This window comes from Sycon ciliatum, chromosome 3, assembly GCF_964019385.1.
Source record: "Sycon ciliatum chromosome 3, ocSycCili1.1, whole genome shotgun sequence".
In the NCBI taxonomy this organism is placed as follows: domain Eukaryota; kingdom Metazoa; phylum Porifera; class Calcarea; order Leucosolenida; family Sycettidae; genus Sycon; species Sycon ciliatum.
Window position 1 is genome coordinate 17339305 of NC_088645.1, and position 18910 is coordinate 17358214.

Genomic DNA, 18910 nt, shown 5'->3' on the forward strand with positions numbered 1-18910 from the left:
AGATCTCACAAGATGCGCTAGTGGCAGCTCAAGCCCGTCAGGCCTTCTATGCAGATCGGACAAGGGTCGAGGGAAAGCTGAAGGTGGGAGATTTGGTAATGGTCTACCGGGATTTCCTCCTGACTCCTGAAGCTCGGGACCGACCATCCCATAAATTACGCCCCAAGTGGTTTGGCCCCTTTCCTATAACCCATGTGGTCGGCCCGAATGCCTACAAGCTCAAGTTGCCTCATACCAGCCGCTGTCACCCGGTATTTAATGTGTCGGCACTCCGTGCCTACGAGAAGAACGCTATTCCTAATAGGAGACAGCCTACGCCTCCGCCTATCACGGACCTTGATGGTCATGCCCGCTATGTGGTGGAGAACATTCTCAGTCACCGCCGCCGGCAGAATCAGCTTCAGTACCTAGTCAAGTGGCAAGGCTACTCTGATGCCACTTGGGAGCCTGAACATTATTTGTTGGATGAATCTGGTAATGACATTGTTCCACTTCAGAAGTACAAAACCTTGGCTTCTGCCCGCTGAGTTTTGCAGTTGAACTCTAGTTTCACCTTACACATTTGTTGAGCTTATTACACTTTATTTGCATGGAGTTTCAGTCGTCTTATTGTGTTAAGCCTTTTTTCGTCTCGCACGTGTTTGCGCTTATTGTACTCTATTCCACTTGAGCATTTGGGTTATAAGCTCCTTCCTCTCCATAGGAGGGGGATGATGTAACAGTTTTCCCCTGTTCTCTATAACTTTACACTCCCTCGCACCTCATGCGTCTTACGCCTGTCTATTAGCACCTTCATTGGCGCCATTGCCACATGTATACTATCACATTTTGCATATAACTGGTCGAGGCATGCTCAACCAGGCCTCTTACTTTCAAGTTTGATTAAACCTGTTACAAAGAGGTTGTCGTGTTGTGCTGGTGTTGCGTTGGGCAAAAGAGGAGTTTTAGAAAAGATATAAGAGACCATTCGCACCACACATACAGATATGAAACGAATGCTGATTCCCCACCTGAGTTCCAGGATTGGTCAGAGTCCCTGCGGATAGCTCGTTTTCACGAATGGAAGCCTCTTCATTCGTGGCGTGCTCCGAATTCGTCAGATACACCTTTTTTGCCAGGCACACAAGTTTCGTCCGGCACACATTTTCCCCTTGATTCCATGATCCATGCAGGTGGATGTGTGTGTGTAAGGGCCTGTCCAGACAAGGTAGAAAACCACGTAGACACGCCGTAAACATGCTTGTTGCCAAGGTGAGTGACGAAAAATGGCCGAAAACGGGGAACGTGGGATTCACGCGGAACGTGAGTTGCGGACCACTGTACAAAGCACGTTTCTCATCTACGTGCCGTTTTCGCAGTGTTTGTTGTGTGGAAGTCGATGGAGTTTGCGGATCGCAGTTTTTTCTTGCTGTTTCCAGCTGCCGCTTGTTTTCGCTTTGGAGTTGCCACACGTCCGTTTCAGCGACCACTCGGAGGCGACATTGATACAGTCATGGCTGGACATGCAGAGAAATCCTGGGACCTGATGAAGAGGAAGGTGTAGTAGCAAGACTTGGAGAATTCACTGAAAATTTAATCGAGTACTGATTTAAAAGAATTGTTTGGAGAGGAAGCAGAACCCTCTTGTGACCAAAATTGACAACATGAAGGTCAAAGCCAGGGACTTTTACTGGAAATACACGGTGGCCACCAACACTGGTTCATCAAGCGATGCTACAGCCGGCCTCGACCTTGGCGCTGCGCTGCGGCGAGAGTCACACGGTGGCCAAATTTCCGCACCTGGAGCAGAGTTCAGGGTAATACTCCTTGAGCTTGGCGTCAGTGCTGCCATCGCTGGGCCGCCACTTGTTTTGTAGCTAGCTGGGTAGGTCTAGACCAAGCCAGGGAGTCCTTTCCTGGTCTACGCGCTACAAACATTGTGCAATCGCGGCATCTAGAGAAAATTTGAACAGGTACACGACATAGTTACTCTGGTGACAGAGTGCAGAGTGGACAGGGCATCGCGTGTACGTCACATACTCTGAAACGGCACGCCGTTTTTATTACATAGTGTGGATAGGCCCTAAACATGCGTACGCCAAGCTACCAGCCATATTTGTTGTTGCCATGGGCATTTGCATGACGACTTGCGAAACCTGAATCTGTTTTCAACGAAACGAGGACGAGCCGAATCAAACTTTCGTTTCGCATTCGATTCGCAGCAGATGCGAAAGGTCCCTATAGATCCAGTTCTCGCACAAGTTTATTGAATGTTTCACCTGCTCAATATCTTGGTTACCGATTATAGCATTCTATCTATTCAGTACCAATTTACTTTCTCTGCTGTGAGAACAGAGAAAAAGTCCATTTTGGGGCTAATCATAGCAACCATTACATTAGAATGAGAAATCTCAGCAATAAACACCAGACAAGCACTAACTTACTCTCACACTGTGGTCATTGATATCGGTCACAGCATAGCAAATACCATGCTGGGGCAGAGACAGTGCTGCAACACCATACGATCCACTAAGAGTACCGTTACCAATCGTTTTTACGTAACGCCCATCCTGATGTAGGATCTGGAAGAGAAGCACATTTAATTTCCTGGTTAGTATAACTGCAAGGTCTTCGCCTTAAACCATTAACAAAAATGAATAAACCCTGTCACTAAGTGAAATGTTCCAACAACAAGGAATGCAGTCAACAGAGAGGTGAACAGAGTGTTGCAGCAGGCTTGATAGGCAATTGGACAGGGAGGATGAGAGAGGGGGTAGAGCACAGGAAGAGAAGATGCAGGCAGTGAGTTGAGATAGGAGAGTGTCAGGGAGTGGATGAGAGCCTTGTTACAGGCTGTTGTGTACCATACACTCAAAGGTTCCAAGAACTTGAGACCGATCAGTATTTATTTACATGGCACGAACGATTACAGAGGATGCAAGATAGAAAAGGAAACGAAAGAAATTACATGACTGTGTTGAAGCAAAAGAGAAGAAGAACTCCCTAGAAACCAGGTAAGACAAACTGTCAAATACAAATCAATAAATTCAAAGCTCCAGAAAAAATTCAAACAAATCAAGCATAGCATAGCCTAGCATAGAAGCACCTAGCCAGGAAATCAAGTAGGAGTTACAGTCATGACGAGATCTGACACACATTCACTGAAGACCTTTCCCACGACAACGCCATTCACAACACAGGCGTTATTTCTCACTTCAGAAGTTCAAAAAATTAGTACTGTCCAATTTTTGTTAATACATTTTAGAATAATGTTTTCTTCCTGATGAGAGCTGTACAACAACTACTTCCTCCGCGTCATCGAAATTGTCGCAGTTTGACTTTTGATATAAAACGGGGTATTTACTCACCAGCACTCGTACCAGAGGCAAGGAATTGGACATAGGCGATAGTCATCAGTATAGGGTGAAGGCAAAGTTCTATTTTCTGTTATTGGCAGCTGGAATTTTTGAACTAGACGCAATTTCTTCACTGATGTCGTTGCGATGGTAATTTCGACTCGGTGAGATCAGTCAGGCGTTGCAGCCTGCACATTTCTCGTGCTTATGGCCATTCACTCAAGCCTCATCACTGTTTTACCTTAGCTGGGGTGAGAATGACTTCGTGGAACAAGTGGCAGCGCTTGGAGAAACATCGAGGGGTCAGCAAACTAAACGCCTGCAACAGCGATAAAATTTGTCACTCTGGCCGAGACACTCAGTACATGATTGTACCTGCAAGAGCCGTGTAGACTCTACACGTAGTGCTAGTGATGCACGCGCAGGTGCCGTACCATGGTATACCAGTGAATCAGGGCCGGGCAGTGATGCTGAAAAAGAGGGCGCGCTGGACGTGATATATAGTACACTTACCTGCATGAGCTGTGACCACACAGCTAAAATAAATGGGCATGCCACGGCTAAAAAAAGTTCATTTCAAGATCGAGGTGATTCCGCCGACGGTAATCAACCGACCTCGCAACGATCGTGTATTCTTACTAGGCTTCGTTGGTGGTGAAGTAGAAATCATCCAGAGCTAGCAGACGACAAGCATAGCAGCTCTTGTCCTGTGGAGAAAGTCAAAGCGTTTGAGATGAGGCGCGACCAACTTTCAACCTTCCTTGAAATATTTCGGAACGAAATTTTTGCGTCCATTGACATCAGCGACGACGAGGACTTCATTTCTGCGTGAAAACTCTCAGTCCAACTGTCCTGGAACGTTACTCTAGTCTTCAGACTATCATACTGTGTAATAAGTTTTGAATGGCTTAGCTTATGGAGTTGTCAGTAACAAGTGACAAGTCATTAGTCAAACTGCGACAATTTCGATGATGCGGAGGAAGTAGTTTATTTGAAATTCCTTCGTTGTTCATCATTAACCGCGACATTATTATCCCACTTTTCTTCTTTGTCCATCACAGACTTTAGTGAACCTTTTCATGATTTGTTTGTTTATTATTATTAGAAGCTTCTTCACGTTGGCATCATGCAATGTAGATATACACAGCATGTATAGCTTTCCCATAAGCCGAAGCGACAATAGCCAAACAGGATATTTATAGCGATATAAAATGCGTGACGAAATAGAATACAATTAAAACGAGCAAACGAACAGCTCAACCGAGTTGAATTTGAATTTGCTGTTCATTGCCAGGGTTCATCCGTGAGCAGTAACATAATATTATTTCTTCAGGATGAAGAGATAGATAGTGCCAACAACGGTTATTGTGAGGAAACGAGGTAGACTACGGAAGCAGGACAGACTGGACGTGGAGCAGCACACTGATGTCGACGGAGGCAATCGGAATGGCAGGGACGCAGGGCGTAATGGGAGAGACTCGCAAGCGGCAGGATCAGAGGTGACAACGGCCAAGTCGTTGGGTCAGGGAAAAGGTACTTCGGCAATCAAGTGTCACCTGTCGGGCAGTGCTAGTTGTCATGAGTGGTATTCCGACGATGTATTCTCTGTTTTGTCGCGTGGTAGGTCTTTGTTACATCTTGCCGTGTTGGAAGCTTTGTATATACATAAGTTAGACCCTGAGCTTTGTGTTCAGAAGGAGAATGTGTTGTCTTTGCAGTTGTTTGGCACTGTTCGTCGTGAAGGTGCGAAATAGATCCCTTGATCTCTTGATATTTCTCTCTTTTTCTTGTCACTACGTTTTTGTCACTTATTGGATTTGCATGCTGTTTTCTTGACTCTTCACATCTATTTTTTCGTGTCACTTCTACACATAATTGGAGTGATGTATCTCTGAATTTCTTTTCCATATAGTTGAAGTCTTTTAGCTTATTTCCATCATTCCCTGTACTATTTTGACAAGACGGGAACGAAAACGTTCAATACTTTGACACATGTCCTAATTGACTGGTGGTGACTCTTGCGTAGATGCATGCGTAGATAATACATTTTTGTAATAAAAATAATACTCATGAAAAGGACACATTTCAGGCTCATTACAAACATCTTGAAAGTTTTTGTCTTCACAAGTATACTTTCAAGCCTTCTCGTCAGGTGAAATACAGACAAGGGAAAAGGAACAGGAACAGTGGATTAAATACAGTAAGAAGGTGGTAAAACAGCACAAAAAAGAAGATAGCTAAAGTAAACAGCGAGAATTGCAATAATGACACAAAGGTGCAAGTGCGAGAAAACTCAATAAGCGTGACGTGTAGTGCGACAACAAGAGACAACCACTGGACATACATGTAACTAACGAGCCATGTGATATCGGATGTGTCCACCGTCCACCGCACATGCTGATTGTCCTGATGTTAGTTCTGATAAGTATGAGTCGTTCGTTGCTAGTCATTTGTTTGAGCATCCTGATTGTCGATAAATATGGTGGTAAAGACACACCTGGCAGTATGGCGGTAAACACACGCCTGCCCACATACGCTCTCTAGGCTGCAAAGTTCTGGCACAGAGCTCTCCTTCTCACCACCACCACCATCAGTTCACGCCTGGCGCCTGGTCGATGCATGGCTGGCGGTATCCGGCATAGCAGGCTGGTACATCAAGTAGCGCATGGCACATAGATGATGACACAGCAACGACATAGCTCGATTGCGACGCACCAGGCGCCAGGCGTGAACTGATGGTGGTGGTGGTGAGAAGGAGAGCTCTGTGCCAGAACTTTGCAGCCTAGAGAGCGTGTGTGGGCAGGCGTGTGTTTACCGCCATACTGCCAGGTGTGTCTTCACCACCATATTTATTAACCATAAGTACAGCTGCAGTGGTGTCTTCAACTTCATTCTCCCGAATCAAGCTCCGTATGAAGACATCCAAGAAGAAGATTGCCTGATGAGTCCAGCGGGGACGAAACGTGCGTCGCAATCGAGCTATGTCGTTGCTGTGTCATCATCTATGTGCCATGCGCTACTTGATGTACCAGCCTGCTATGCCGGATACCGCCAGCCATGCATCGACCAGGCGCCAGGCGTGAACTGATGGTGGTGGTGGTGAGAAGGAGAGCTCTGTGCCATAACTTTGCAGCCTAGAGAGCGTGTGTGGGCAGGCGTGTGTTTACCGCCATACTGCCAGGTGTGTCTTTACCACCATATTTATCAACCATAAGTACAGCTGCAGTGGTGTCTTCAACTTCATTATCCTGATTGTCGTGCTGTGTATTCAGATGATTGTTTTTCGATTGTGTCACGTGTACGCAGTGCTAGATTGCTGAATGTTTTGGAAGCCGTATACATCCACACAAAGAAACCCAACCTTTGCAAGCAGAAACAAAATCAAATTCACACTTAGGCTGTTAGGTAGGTCGTCAAAACCTCGTGGGGGGGGGGGGAGAAGAAGAGAAGAAGGAGAGAGAGATAGATAGATAGATAGATAGATAGAGAGAGAGAGAGGGAGAGGGAGAATGAGAGGGAGCGGGAGAGGGAGAGGGAGAGGGAGAGGGAGGGGGAGAGGGAGAGGGAGAGGGAGAGAGAGAGAGAGAGAGAGGGAGAGGGAGAGGGAGGGAGAGAGAGAGAGAAAGAGAGAGAGAGGTGGGAGATAGAAGAGCACAGTGCTCTTGGTGATGGGGATTGCGAAGGATAGCAGGTTCTGGGACATGTGCATGAGAATCAGAATATTGGAGATGATGGCAGCAGAGTTTAATATAAGGTAAGCAGCTGAACACTAATAAGAACAGGGAAAGCGTTGGTGAGCAGATTCAAAGTGCATCAGTAGCAGAGAGCCAGTCCTGAGCAAGAAGGTGACGGTACACCTTTTTCTTGAAGCTTTGCATGTGGGGCTGGGCGGGTGGGTGGTGGAACAGGTCTGGTGGCAGGTCATTCCACGTTGCAACGGTGCAAGCAGGGAATCCTTGGAGGCAGCTATTCCGGGTGTTGGCAGGCAGGCCAGTTGTCGTCTGGTATGGATGCCGGGGAATCCTGCAGCTGGAGAGACTGACGGGTAGGTCTTGTCTCGGGGGCACGGTGAGTGGCTGGTTTGGGCAGCATCTGCTTCAGTGGGCTGGATGCATCTAGAAAGCAGAGCTTGTAGGTATAGGCAAGTGCAGCTACTAGGCGACGAAGTGCCAGGCTAGGGAGCCAAGTACCTGCTCCGATGATGTGGAGGGCCCTTCGCTAGATCTGGTCCAGCTTCTTAAGATGGGAAGAAGGTGAGCCCATCCACACTAAGGGGCAATACTCGAGTGTGGGTCGCACAAAGCCGTTGTAGACGCGTTAGCGGCTCTCGGCGTCCAGAATGGGAGACGCTCGCTTCAGGAAGCCAATCCGCTGGTTAACACGGGAAGCTAGGGAGCGGAGGTGGAAGGAGTAGCTCAGGGTGTCGTCAAAGGTGACTCCCAGGAGTTTCAGCCGGCTCTCTTCACTGACCGATGTGCCGTCGAATGTTGCTTGAGGGAGCTTCCAGGGCTGGCGATGGTGGCCTATAGACATAGCCTGCGTCTTGGAGGGCTCAAATTTGATCCTCCACGTATGTCCCCAACGGGAAAACGCAGCAATGCCATGCAGGAGGAGCTCGGAGCCACAATCTATGTCAGCTCTTGATGTGAGGCAGTGGAAGAGAGTGGTGTCGTCAGCATAGGCTGCTAGCTCCATACGTGGTGGGAGGTGGTCCTCGCCATCATTGGTGTAGAGGATGAACAGAGTGGGACCAAGGATACTGCCCTGCGGCATGCCAGCTTTGGTCGGGTACGGACTGGAAAGTTCACCTCCAACTGCAACCCTCAAGTGATGATCAGTCAGGTAATCCCTCAGCCAAGCGAAAACTGGACCAGTTAGGCCATAGCATTGTGCCTTGTGCAAAACGCATACATGAGAGACGCGGTCGAATGCCCCAGCCACATCAACTGCAATGACTCTATGACTCCTAACTTCGATTTTCAGTGCATCAGCCATCGCGAACATCGCCGCCATTATCACTCAGAGAGAAGACATCGCGCTCAGTAGAAGAGGTGCTCACGCTGCATCCAAGAGTGAAATATTGTGCTCTTTGACCCTCCATAGTTCCTCTGAGAGAGTGTCTGGGCGATAGGTAGCTTTGAGATGGCCGTAGAACGTGCTTTCCTGGACGCAACATTCAGCCATTTCTACTGTCTTCTTCAACTTGATTTATTTTGAAAAAAATGTTCTTTTCCACGGTTTCTTCACTGGACGCGTTTGGGATCGAAATCTCACCTGCGCAGACTGGCTGCGCAGTTCACGCGCTGAGATCCCTAACTGCAGAGCACAGACTAATCGCAGGCAATCTGCTTGCCCAGCTAATGCATGTAGTGCTGGTATTATTGACTCTAATGACAAGCAGCTTGTGTGGGCGGTCAAGTATATCTGTGTATGTATCAAGGCTGCTGAGGTGGAAGACACTGGTAGGGTCCTGGGTGGGCTGGTAGCCAGTGTACAGCGTTTGGGTGTTGATAAGAGGCCAAAGCTTGCAGTCCGCAGGAAAATCCCATACCTCTATCTTGCAGCTACTGTCGCAAAAAACAACTGTGGCATCCGTCAGCTGGTTGCTGCTAGTGAGTTTGACCTGTCCATAGAGTTCTTGAATCATGTTGCGTATGCTGCTGGTGTTCTCACCCGACTGGTTTGTGGTATCCCGCCAGTTCCGGCAGCGCGCATGAGTTCACCACAGCCGGAAGTTCCGTGTTGGCAAAGCCGGTTACAGCGAAAGGTTGACGCCCTTCGAAAGGATGTCTCTAGACTGACAAGCTACCTTGCATCTGACAACCCGCAAATGTACCAGCGCTACCCTGTGGGAACTCAGCACGCTGCTGCTTCACTTCTAGGAACAACGAAATTGGAACTTCTGGCCCTTGCAGGTCGAATGCGCAAATACAAAGCTGATACGAAACGTAAGCAGGAGAATCAGTTATTTCGCTACAATGAATGTTAATTCTATCGTAACCTGTGTGCCAAGAAGGATAGTGACCCTGAGAACCGTCCATGTATGGATCAATTTTAGCAGTTCTGGAGAGACATTTGGTCTCACCCTTACCCTGTGCGTCGTCAGGCCTGGATCCAGCATGAAGGCACGTACGCAGAGGACATCCATGCCCAGGAATCTGCTGTCATTATTGCTGACCTTATGTTTGCTGCGACCTCCAAGATGCCACACTGGCGTGCTCCTGGTTGTGACCAGATCCTGCCATTCTGGATTTAAAAAATTACTGCTCTCCATCCAGCTCTACTTCGAAATTTCCAGCTGTTTCTGCATGGTGAGCGGGATGCCCCAGCGTGGTTTTCACTGGGCCAGACGGTCATGATCCCAAAGAAAGGAGACCTAACCCAGCCGCAGAATTGGCGACCAATCACCTGTCTGCCAGCCATGTACAAGCTATTCACCTCCATGATTGGTGAGTTGATGTGAATCCATATCCAGACCAATGAAATTCTGGCCCATGAACAAACTGGCTGTACTCGTAACCGAGGAGGCTGCACTGACCAGCTGCTGATCAATTCTATGTCATCACCGCACCTTAGCAATGGCTTGGTTGGACTTTAGGAAAGCGTTCGACAGCCTATCACAGGAGTGGCTAGTCTAAGTCACGCGTCTGTACAAATTCCACCCCAAGATCACTTCGCTCTTGTCTGTGCTCTCATCGCATTGGCGTACCCGGCTGCGCTTGGGAGCTGACATGAGTGAGGCAATACCGATCCGGCGAGGCATTTTCCAAGGTGACTCGTTATCCCCTCTGCTCTTTTGTCTTGGATTGAATCCAACATCAGGTGAACTCAAGAGAAGTGGCTTTGGATATGCGTGCGGACTTCAGCGGACAACTACCGTATCTCACTTATGGTACATTGATGATGTGAAGCTGATGGCCGCAACCAGTAAGCAGCTTGACTCGATGATGAACATAGTATCATGCGTTGGGAAATCAATTGGAATGGAGCTTTCTCCAGCAAAGTGTGCTAAGCTTGTGTGCCCACATGGTGCTGTTGATCCGGATCACCCAGCAACTGTCACTGTGGATCAAGCCTCCAGCATTGCCTCCTTGGCGGACGGCTCTGTGTATGCCTACCTTGGCATAAGGGAGTGTTTTGGCATGGCAGAACTGTCTGTTAAGGTGGCCACCACCAAAGAGTTCAGGAGGCGATTGCGGCTGGTGACCCACACATCTCTCAATGCCTGGAACGTGTCTCGTGCTATTAACTCGTATGTTATCCCAGTGCTGTCGTATGGCTTGTGTATTGTGCCATGGACGAAGGATGCTATTGCAACCTTTGACAAGAATGTCCGAAGTGCGCTCCGCGCAGTGGGAGCGCACCACCCACGATCTTCCACCATCCGCTTTCACCTGCCGAGATCTGAGGGCGGCCGAGGGATTGTATCGGTTGAGCACCTGCTGGAGAGGAAATACATCCGCCTGTCTAGGTATCTCCAGGTGCACTCTGACCTGCCGCTGATTGCTGCGCTGCATGCTCATCATGAAAATCTTCCACCTACAAAGTCGATCATCTCCCGAGCGGCCACGGCAATGGAGCACTTCAACATCCTGGACAACGGAGGAGCAACGACTGACGTTGTTAAGTCTGCTATCAGAACCACCACCCAAGCTTCTCTGCGGCAGAAGCCCCTGCATGGTCGCTATTGGCAGAGGAGTGGCGGTGTATTGGACATGCCTCTCTCATTCAACTTCTTTAAGTCTCTAACATGGCGTCCATCCACTGAGTCATCCGTTTTTGCTGCTCAGGATCAGGTGGTTAATACCAGGAACTACCAGCGATCGGTTATTGGCGACACTTCCGTGGTGGACGTGTGCCGTTTGTGCGGAGGTCCGGGGGAGACTGTTGACCATATTTTGGCATGCTGCCCCGTGTTGGCACGGACGGCATACATTACTCGCTATAATCGTCTTGCCGCTATCGTCCACCGGGCACTCTGTCATCGCTACAAACTGGTATCTCCTGCTCCCCTGGCCACTTGCCACACTACGTCGAGGATAGTGAAGGCTGTAAGTTAATGTGAGAAATGCCAATCCCTACAGATAGGATGGTTGGAGCAAATCGGCCGGATCTTGTGTGGGTCGATGGCAAGTCAGTCCAACTTATAGATGTCACTGTGCCACTGGATCATAGAGTAACACTAAAACATGCTGAAAAGAGAGCGAAGTACTTGCCCCTCGCAGTGGAAATTGGGCAGATTTGGCAGCGAGAGGCATTGTCCGTAGTGCCCATCATAGTTGGTGCTCTCGGTGGCCTGACGAAGGAAGCGGCTACCTCAACTAAGCAGCTATGTGGAGAAGAGCGGTACCTTCACGAACTGCAGAAGGCTGCTATCCTTGGCTCGATGGCCATTTTAAGATCTGTTTTGGGTGCAGCATAGGGCTCTTCGCTGTCCCTGGTGGGCTTCTTATGCTCTGTATGTTATTGTATTCGTTTTAGTTTGTAAATGAAACACTGTGGTATTTCTGTGGTTATTCGTATTTGATCTTTCTGTGGGAACGCATTGGAGGTTGTGCCCAGTGATGAGCTTTGCCGGCCTGAATTTTTCGCCAACATCTGATGCTCCCCTTTTTGCAATACCTGTTGTTATGATACCTCTGGGCTTTAATGCCTGTGATGGTACATGCGCCTTTCTCCCTTCCTCTCTCTCTACCCTACTTTTTTTCCATAATTCCGTGCTGCTTACCTTTGGCTATGATAAGTCCGGTAAGTTAGTGGAATACCTCCAATTTTTATTTTTATTTTCAATTTTGAGTGGAATAAAGGATCATAGTAATAATAATTAACAACCACACAAGCCGACCTGTTTGGGAGCTATTACGCGTTGTATTATCAGGGCATAGGCAACAATTGCCGCATGCAGTATGCAATACTATGGACCAATGCCGTAGTATCGCAGGCAACAATTGCCGCATGCAGTATGCAATACTATGGACCAATGCCGTAGTATCGCAAGCACCAATGTGCGTTAGACTGGCCAATGCCAGGGCTAATGGGGGCAACAATTGCCCGGCGTGTCAATACACGCATACGGTAGGGATGCACTTGTGAGCACATGTAGGCGCACTTGGCTCAATGCCGGCCTGACCCACGATCCTTACCGTTCTCCCTTCCGGGATGGCTTAGAATAGAAGGATGGTTAGAGATGATGGGGTGGGTGGTGGTGCTCAAAAACTGGCCAAGGTTGTCAAGCGATCTGACTGTTGGCGCAGCAAGGATGAAGAAGAAACAGCATCGAGAGCCGGAGTAATGCGCATGCTCCGCGTGGTCCGGTCCGGGGCGCGGGAGTTCGGAGTGCGTGTTCTGCACGGGCACGTGATGCGCTATGGCAAGTACGTGCAAATTATGTTAGGAATGTAATTGTTGGTGGGTTGCTAACTTCACTTACCGTGCCATGCACGGAAACTTATATTTAACAACTACACAAGCCGACCTGTTTGGGAGCTATTACGCGTTGTATTATCAGGGCATAGGCAACAATTGCCGCATGAAGTATGCAATACTATGGACCAATGCCGTAGTATCGCAGGCAACAGTTGCCGCATGCAGTATGCAATACTATGGACCAATGCCGTAGTATCGCAAGCACCAATGTGCGTTAGACTGGCCAATGCCAGGGCTCATGGGGGCAACAATTGCCCGGCGTGTCAATACACGCATACGGTAGGGATGCACTTGTGAGCACATGTAGGCGCACTTGGCTCAATGCCGGCCTGACCCACGATCCCTACCGTTCTCCCAAAATACATGACCCAAACAGGAATTGGCTACAGTGGAGTCTCCAAACCTTGAGCAAACAGGAATTATCGGCATTACTATAGTTATAGTAGCGTTACTATAGTTATAGTATAATAGGTATATCATATGTACACTACAGCTGTTGCTAGGGCCGTCCAATGCGGCTACCCAATTAGCATAACGGGCAGAGACTAGAACAATGCCGCTGGCAATGCTCTGTCTGCGACAGGGGTGCGGACATAGCGGAGGTAGGCAGAGCTTTGCCACCTGCCGGCGGTCTTCAGCACGTACTCAGGCACGCCAGCTTTGCCTGCCAGCGTTGCAGCGCCTCGTCTGAGGCTGTGGCTGCGCACGTCTTTGTTAGGCAAGGCTGTTTGTAGTAGCCTGTTGATGTTATGCGGCTTCAGGGGCGTGCCGTCATCATAGCGATAGAGCAGGCCAGGTGCCGAGCCACGGGCTGCTAGGTAGCTGGTGGCTGCCGTGTGCGGGCATGTCGGCGAGCCTGTCCTCCTGACGCTAATGTCCTGGCCGCTGCCGTATTGGCTCGTCTTTGTCACACGCAGGTGCAGCTCCACGCGGTCTGGGTACATGGTCGCATCGCTGTACTCAAGGCCGGCGCCCCGTGCCGTGAAGGTGTACTCGTTGACTCTGAGCAGCCCGTGGGAGGCCAGAGTCACGGCGCTCCAGAGCATGGCGCGGTTGTGCGGGCTAGGCACGGTGGACTGCAGGTAGTGCTGTACGCCAGCCAGATCGTCCAAAGTTGCGGCCCGCGTCGTCAACTGCTGAAGGGTGGACTGCGCTGGTTGTGTCGGCACTGCGTCGGCAGTTGGGATGCGAGTCCAGAAGCGTCGACAACCTGACCCAAACAGGATTTATCTACATTACTATTACACTACAATTGATGTGAGTGCCGTCCAATGCGGCTGCCCATTAGCATAGTGGGCAATGCGCTCAACGTACCGGATATGGAACAATGCTGCTGGCACTGATCAGTCACTGGGTATGGCTTGCCCTAGTGCGGGGTGACAAGCGTTCGGAGCGCTGCAGCGAAGCGTATGTTGTGCTGGAGCTGCCCGCCAGGCCCTGGCGGATGAGGTCCATGGTTGCGTCATCAACTGCTGAAGGGTGGACTGCGCTGGTTGTGCCGGCACCGCTTCGGCAGTTGGGCTGCAAGTCCAGACGCGCTGACAACCGGACCCAGACAGGATTTATCTGCATTACTATTACACTGCAATTTATGTGAGTGCCGTCCAATGCGGCTGCCCATTAGCATAGTGGGCGATGTGCTCGAAGTACAGGATCTGGAACAATGCTGCCGGCACTGATCAGTCCCTGAGGTTGGCTTGCCCTGGCGCAGGGCGACAAGCGTTCGGAGTGCTGCGGCGAAGCGCATGCCATGCTGGAGCTGTCCGCCAGGCCCTAGCGGATGAGGTCCATGGTTGCGTCGTCAACTGCTGGAGGGTGGACTGCGCTGGTTGTGTCGGCACCACTTCGGCAGTTGGGATGCGAGTCCGGCAGCGCTGACAACCTGACCCAAACAGGATTTATCTGCATTACTATTACACTGCATTTGATGTGAGTGCCGTCCAATGCGGCTAGCCATTAGCACAGTGGGCAATGCACTCAAAGTACAGGATCTGGAACAATGCTGCCGGCACTGATCAGTCCCTGAGTGTGGCTTGCCCTGGCGCAGGGCGACAAGTGTTCGGAGCGCGGCAGCGAAGCGCATGTTATGCTGGAACTGGCTGCCAGGCCCTGGCGGATGAGGTCCATGGTTGCGTCGTCAACTGCTGGAGGGTGGACTGTGCAGGGTGTGTCAGCACTGCGTCGGTAGATGTGCTGAGAGTCCGGAAGCGCTGTACTCGAAGACGAGTAAGAGACTTGGCAGGATCATTGCAGAGTCGCCGTTGGGCTGAGAGTCCACATCAGCCGGTCTGTTGAACGGAAGGGGGAGGATCTAAGGCCAAATGGTGGTGCCTTATCTACATGGTACGAACCTTCCCAAAAATGCCAAGCCGGGGCCAGACATGAGGGAAAACAGGCCAAAGCCGCCAGGCATACTTCGTGTCAGCTTTAGAGAGGAGAGCTCAGCATCAGGGACCTAAATTTCCGAGCCATCTACAAGATTATGGGCTGGTGCGAAAACAGCTCCGGGGGCCCTGGAGGGGTGTGCTGCTGCGTCAGTCGCACAATACGTGCTCCAAGCGTCGCGAACCTCCTCCCGACTAAAGTCTCCCAGGCCAGGGATGGGGCTGCAGTTGCCTCGGCTAGGTTCTGCTCCGCTGCCGGAGTGGCCAAGTCCTCGCGTACAGTAGTCTGGAGCCAACTTCAACTCGAGCAGGCGAGTCCGCGGAGTAGGTTTTGTTCCTGTCGGGTCTAAATAATTGCGGGATGCCAGTGCGTTTCGCAGCTCAGCAGAGCGCATTTTGGCTGGACATCGCTCACTGACAGAGACATGGTTGATCGGATATTGATCAGAAACTGGCCGCGATTGTCAAACAATTTGACCGTCAAGGCAGCAAAGCAGAGCGTTATGGCTGGACGTCGCTCACTGACAGAGACATGGTTGATCGGATATTGATCAGAAACTGGCCGCGATTGTCAAACAATTTGACCGTCACTGCGTCAGCGCAGCAAAGCAAACGGAGCGTTTTGGCTGGACATCGCTCACTGACAGAGACCTGGTTGATCGGATATTGATCAGAAACTGGCCGCGATAGTCAAACAATTTGACCGTCAGCACAGCAAAGCGAAGAGCAAGCTCAGACTCAAAAACTGGCCAAGGTTGTCAAGCGATCTGACTGTTGGCGCAGCAAGGATGAAGAAGAAACAGCATCGAGAGCCGGAGTAATGCGCATGCTCCGCGTGGTCCCGTGCCGGGGCGCGGGAGTTCGGAGTGCGTGTTCTGCACGGGCACGTGATGCGCTATGGCAAGTACGTGCAAATTATGTTAGGAATGTAATTGTTGGTGGGTTGCTAACTTCACTTACCGTGCCATGCACGGAAACTTATATTAATTATAATAATTTGAAACTCGGGTATTGAGCCAATAATAAAAGTAGAAAGGAAAAGGACATATGGAAACGAGTTAAGACTAACTCTCCACCACTGTAACTATATACTATATACAGTCAGAAAGTGCAACAACTAGGCACAAAACTGACAGAGTACTGAGACATTTGACGTCCTGACACCTAGCTTCAACACATCTCCGTAGCGCTAACCGACAGCCTTCCAACTTGGAAGGTTCAAGGTTATGGAAAGACCAAAGAGGGGAAGGCAAGCGCAACGAAAACGAGCACAAGCTACAGTCCCAACGGAACAAAGAATGTCGATTGTCACTGGACGATGACGAGACCAGTAGGCGATTTGACGAAGCGGTCTAACTACAATTGGTGTGCTGCTTTGCTGCTTCGAATTGTAGTTAGACCGCTTTGTCAAATCGCCTACTGGTCTCGTCATCGTCCAGTGACAATCGACATTCTTTGTTCCGTTGGGACTGTAGCTTGTGCTCGTTTTCGTTGCGCTTGCCTTCCCCTCTTTGGTCTTTCCATAACCTTGAACCTTCCAAGTTGGAAGGCTGTCGGTTAGCGCTACGGAGATGTGTTGAAGCTAGGTGTCAGGACGTCGAATGTCTCAGTACACTGTCAGTTTTGTGCCTAGTTCTTGCACTTTCTGACTGTATATAGTATCTAGTTACAGTGGTGGAGAGTTACTCTTAACTCCTTTCCATATGTCCTTTTCCTTTCTACTTTTATTATTGGCTCAATACCCGAGTTTCAAATAATAATAATAATAATAATAATAATAATAATAATATTGACTGGTTTGAGGGAAAGAGACAAACGGGAAAAGTCTGAAGAAAAAATTGACTGTCACCACCAGGACTCGAACCAGGGACCCTCGCTTGTAGCCAGCGATGCTCTAACCACTGAGCTATGGTGTAGTCGTCATCCCAGCAGAGGCCGTTCAACATTTTCTTCAGACTTCGTAACTCACACTTCCTGTGAATCCACACAGGCGGGTGGGACGCAGCCCTCACTGTAACCCACACACTTCACGTACAAACTAGCACGCGGGGAGCCCCAAGTCATAAAATATTGACTGGTTTGAGGGAAAGAGACAAACGGGAAAAGTCTGAAGAAAAAATTGACTGTCACCACCAGGACTCGAACCAGGGACCCTCGCTTGTAGCCAGCGATGCTCTAACCACTGAGCTATGGTGTAGTCGTCATCCCAGCAGAGGCCGTTCAACATTTTCTTCAGACTTCAATAAATAATCAAATAATAAAATAATAATAATAATTTGAAACTCGGATGTTGAGCCATAAATAAATGTGGAAGAGAAAAGGACATATGGATACGAGTTGAGAGTAACTCTCCATCACTGTAACATGATACTATATACAGTCAGAAAGTGCAAGAACTAGGCACAAAACTGACAGAGTACTGAAACATTCGACGTCCTGACACCTAGCTTCAACACATCTCCGTAGCGCTAACCGACAGCCTTCCAACTTGGAAGGTTCAAGGTTATGGAAAAGACCAAAGAGGGGAAGGCAAGCGCAACGAAAACGAGCAAAAGCTACAGTCCCAACGGAACAAAGAATGTCGATTGTTACTGGACGATGACGAGACCAGTACGATATTTGACACAGCGGTCTAACTACAATTCGAAGCAGCAAAGCAGCACACCACCCAACTTGGGTGGGTCATAAATATCAAAGATAAGTAAAGAAAGGGAAGCTTTGCGAAAACGAATTGTACAAGCCGAAAGCCAAACTCCTACAGTACTCCTCATGCATGACATTGTGATGGACTAGTTGACTACAAAACAAGTTGTTTCACACGACGTACGTTTCGCCGTATGGTTCGTGACGGCTCATCAGGTGTGCAATTTGAAACTCGGATGTTGAGCCATAAATAAATGTGGAAGAGAAAAGGACATATGGATACGAGTTGAGAGTAACTCTCCATCACTGTAACATGATACTATATACAGTCAGAAAGTGCAATAACTAGGCACAAAACTGACAGAGTACTGAAACATTCGACGTCCTGACACCTAGCTTCAACACATCTCCGTAGCGCTAACCGACAGCCTTCCAACTTTAGGGTTCACGGCTTGCCACTAAAAGCACCCGTCACGTGCGCCTCCATTTTGGATTATGGACGCGCGCTACAGCCGGAGTACAGGCCGCGACAGCGCCTATCGAAGTAAAAATATCGACTCGAAGTCTAGCCGGATATATATATAGCCGGAGAGCGTTGAATTTTTCCTTGGCTTCAGTTCAGTGGCTTCACAGTTCACTTCACTCGGGCCATGCATTTTTCTGACTGACCTGGACTTGATGATGGCGGCGGTGGCGGTCTTGGCGAAAGATCCAGTTCCATCTGAGACACTCTGTCGTCTTTTCTTATCTGCTGAGGTTCTGGCAAAGCGCAGCTGCATCGAACCTGACTAGATGTAGCTGCACGCATCCTTTGTTTGCCCTGCAAATCTCGATCTGTTGCTCTTCTTGCTGTTTGGCCGCTGATGCCATTGAAGAAAATATTCTTCCTGTAAAGAGGCCGAAACTGAGCTAGGGCACGTCAAGATATGTAGGGTATACAAAGAAAAAGAAATGTCATGGTCGTTTCAGCAGCTCACGACAGCCAACACGCTCCATCGTCGGGATTGGAAGTATCCAGCACGGCTGTTCCGAGCGCTGCTGCTCTTGTTATTCTTCTTCTTCAGAAATTCTCCACACCTTGTCGGCCAAAGTACGCGCGCGCGTGCACGGAAAATAGATGCG

The 18910-nt window shown here is 49.3% G+C and overlaps 1 protein-coding gene across 2 annotated transcripts in view; it reads right to left on the reverse strand.

Moving 5' to 3' along the window:
- Positions 1 to 18910, reverse strand: part of LOC135811602 (probable serine/threonine-protein kinase DDB_G0284251) — a 151166-nt gene that overhangs the window by 46371 nt on the left and 85885 nt on the right. For both annotated transcript variants that reach the window (XM_065324837.1, XM_065324836.1), the window contains one exon: positions 2424 to 2561. In XM_065324837.1, the coding sequence (XP_065180909.1) occupies positions 2424 to 2561 (138 nt within the window). The remainder of the gene's footprint in view (positions 1 to 2423; positions 2562 to 18910) is intronic.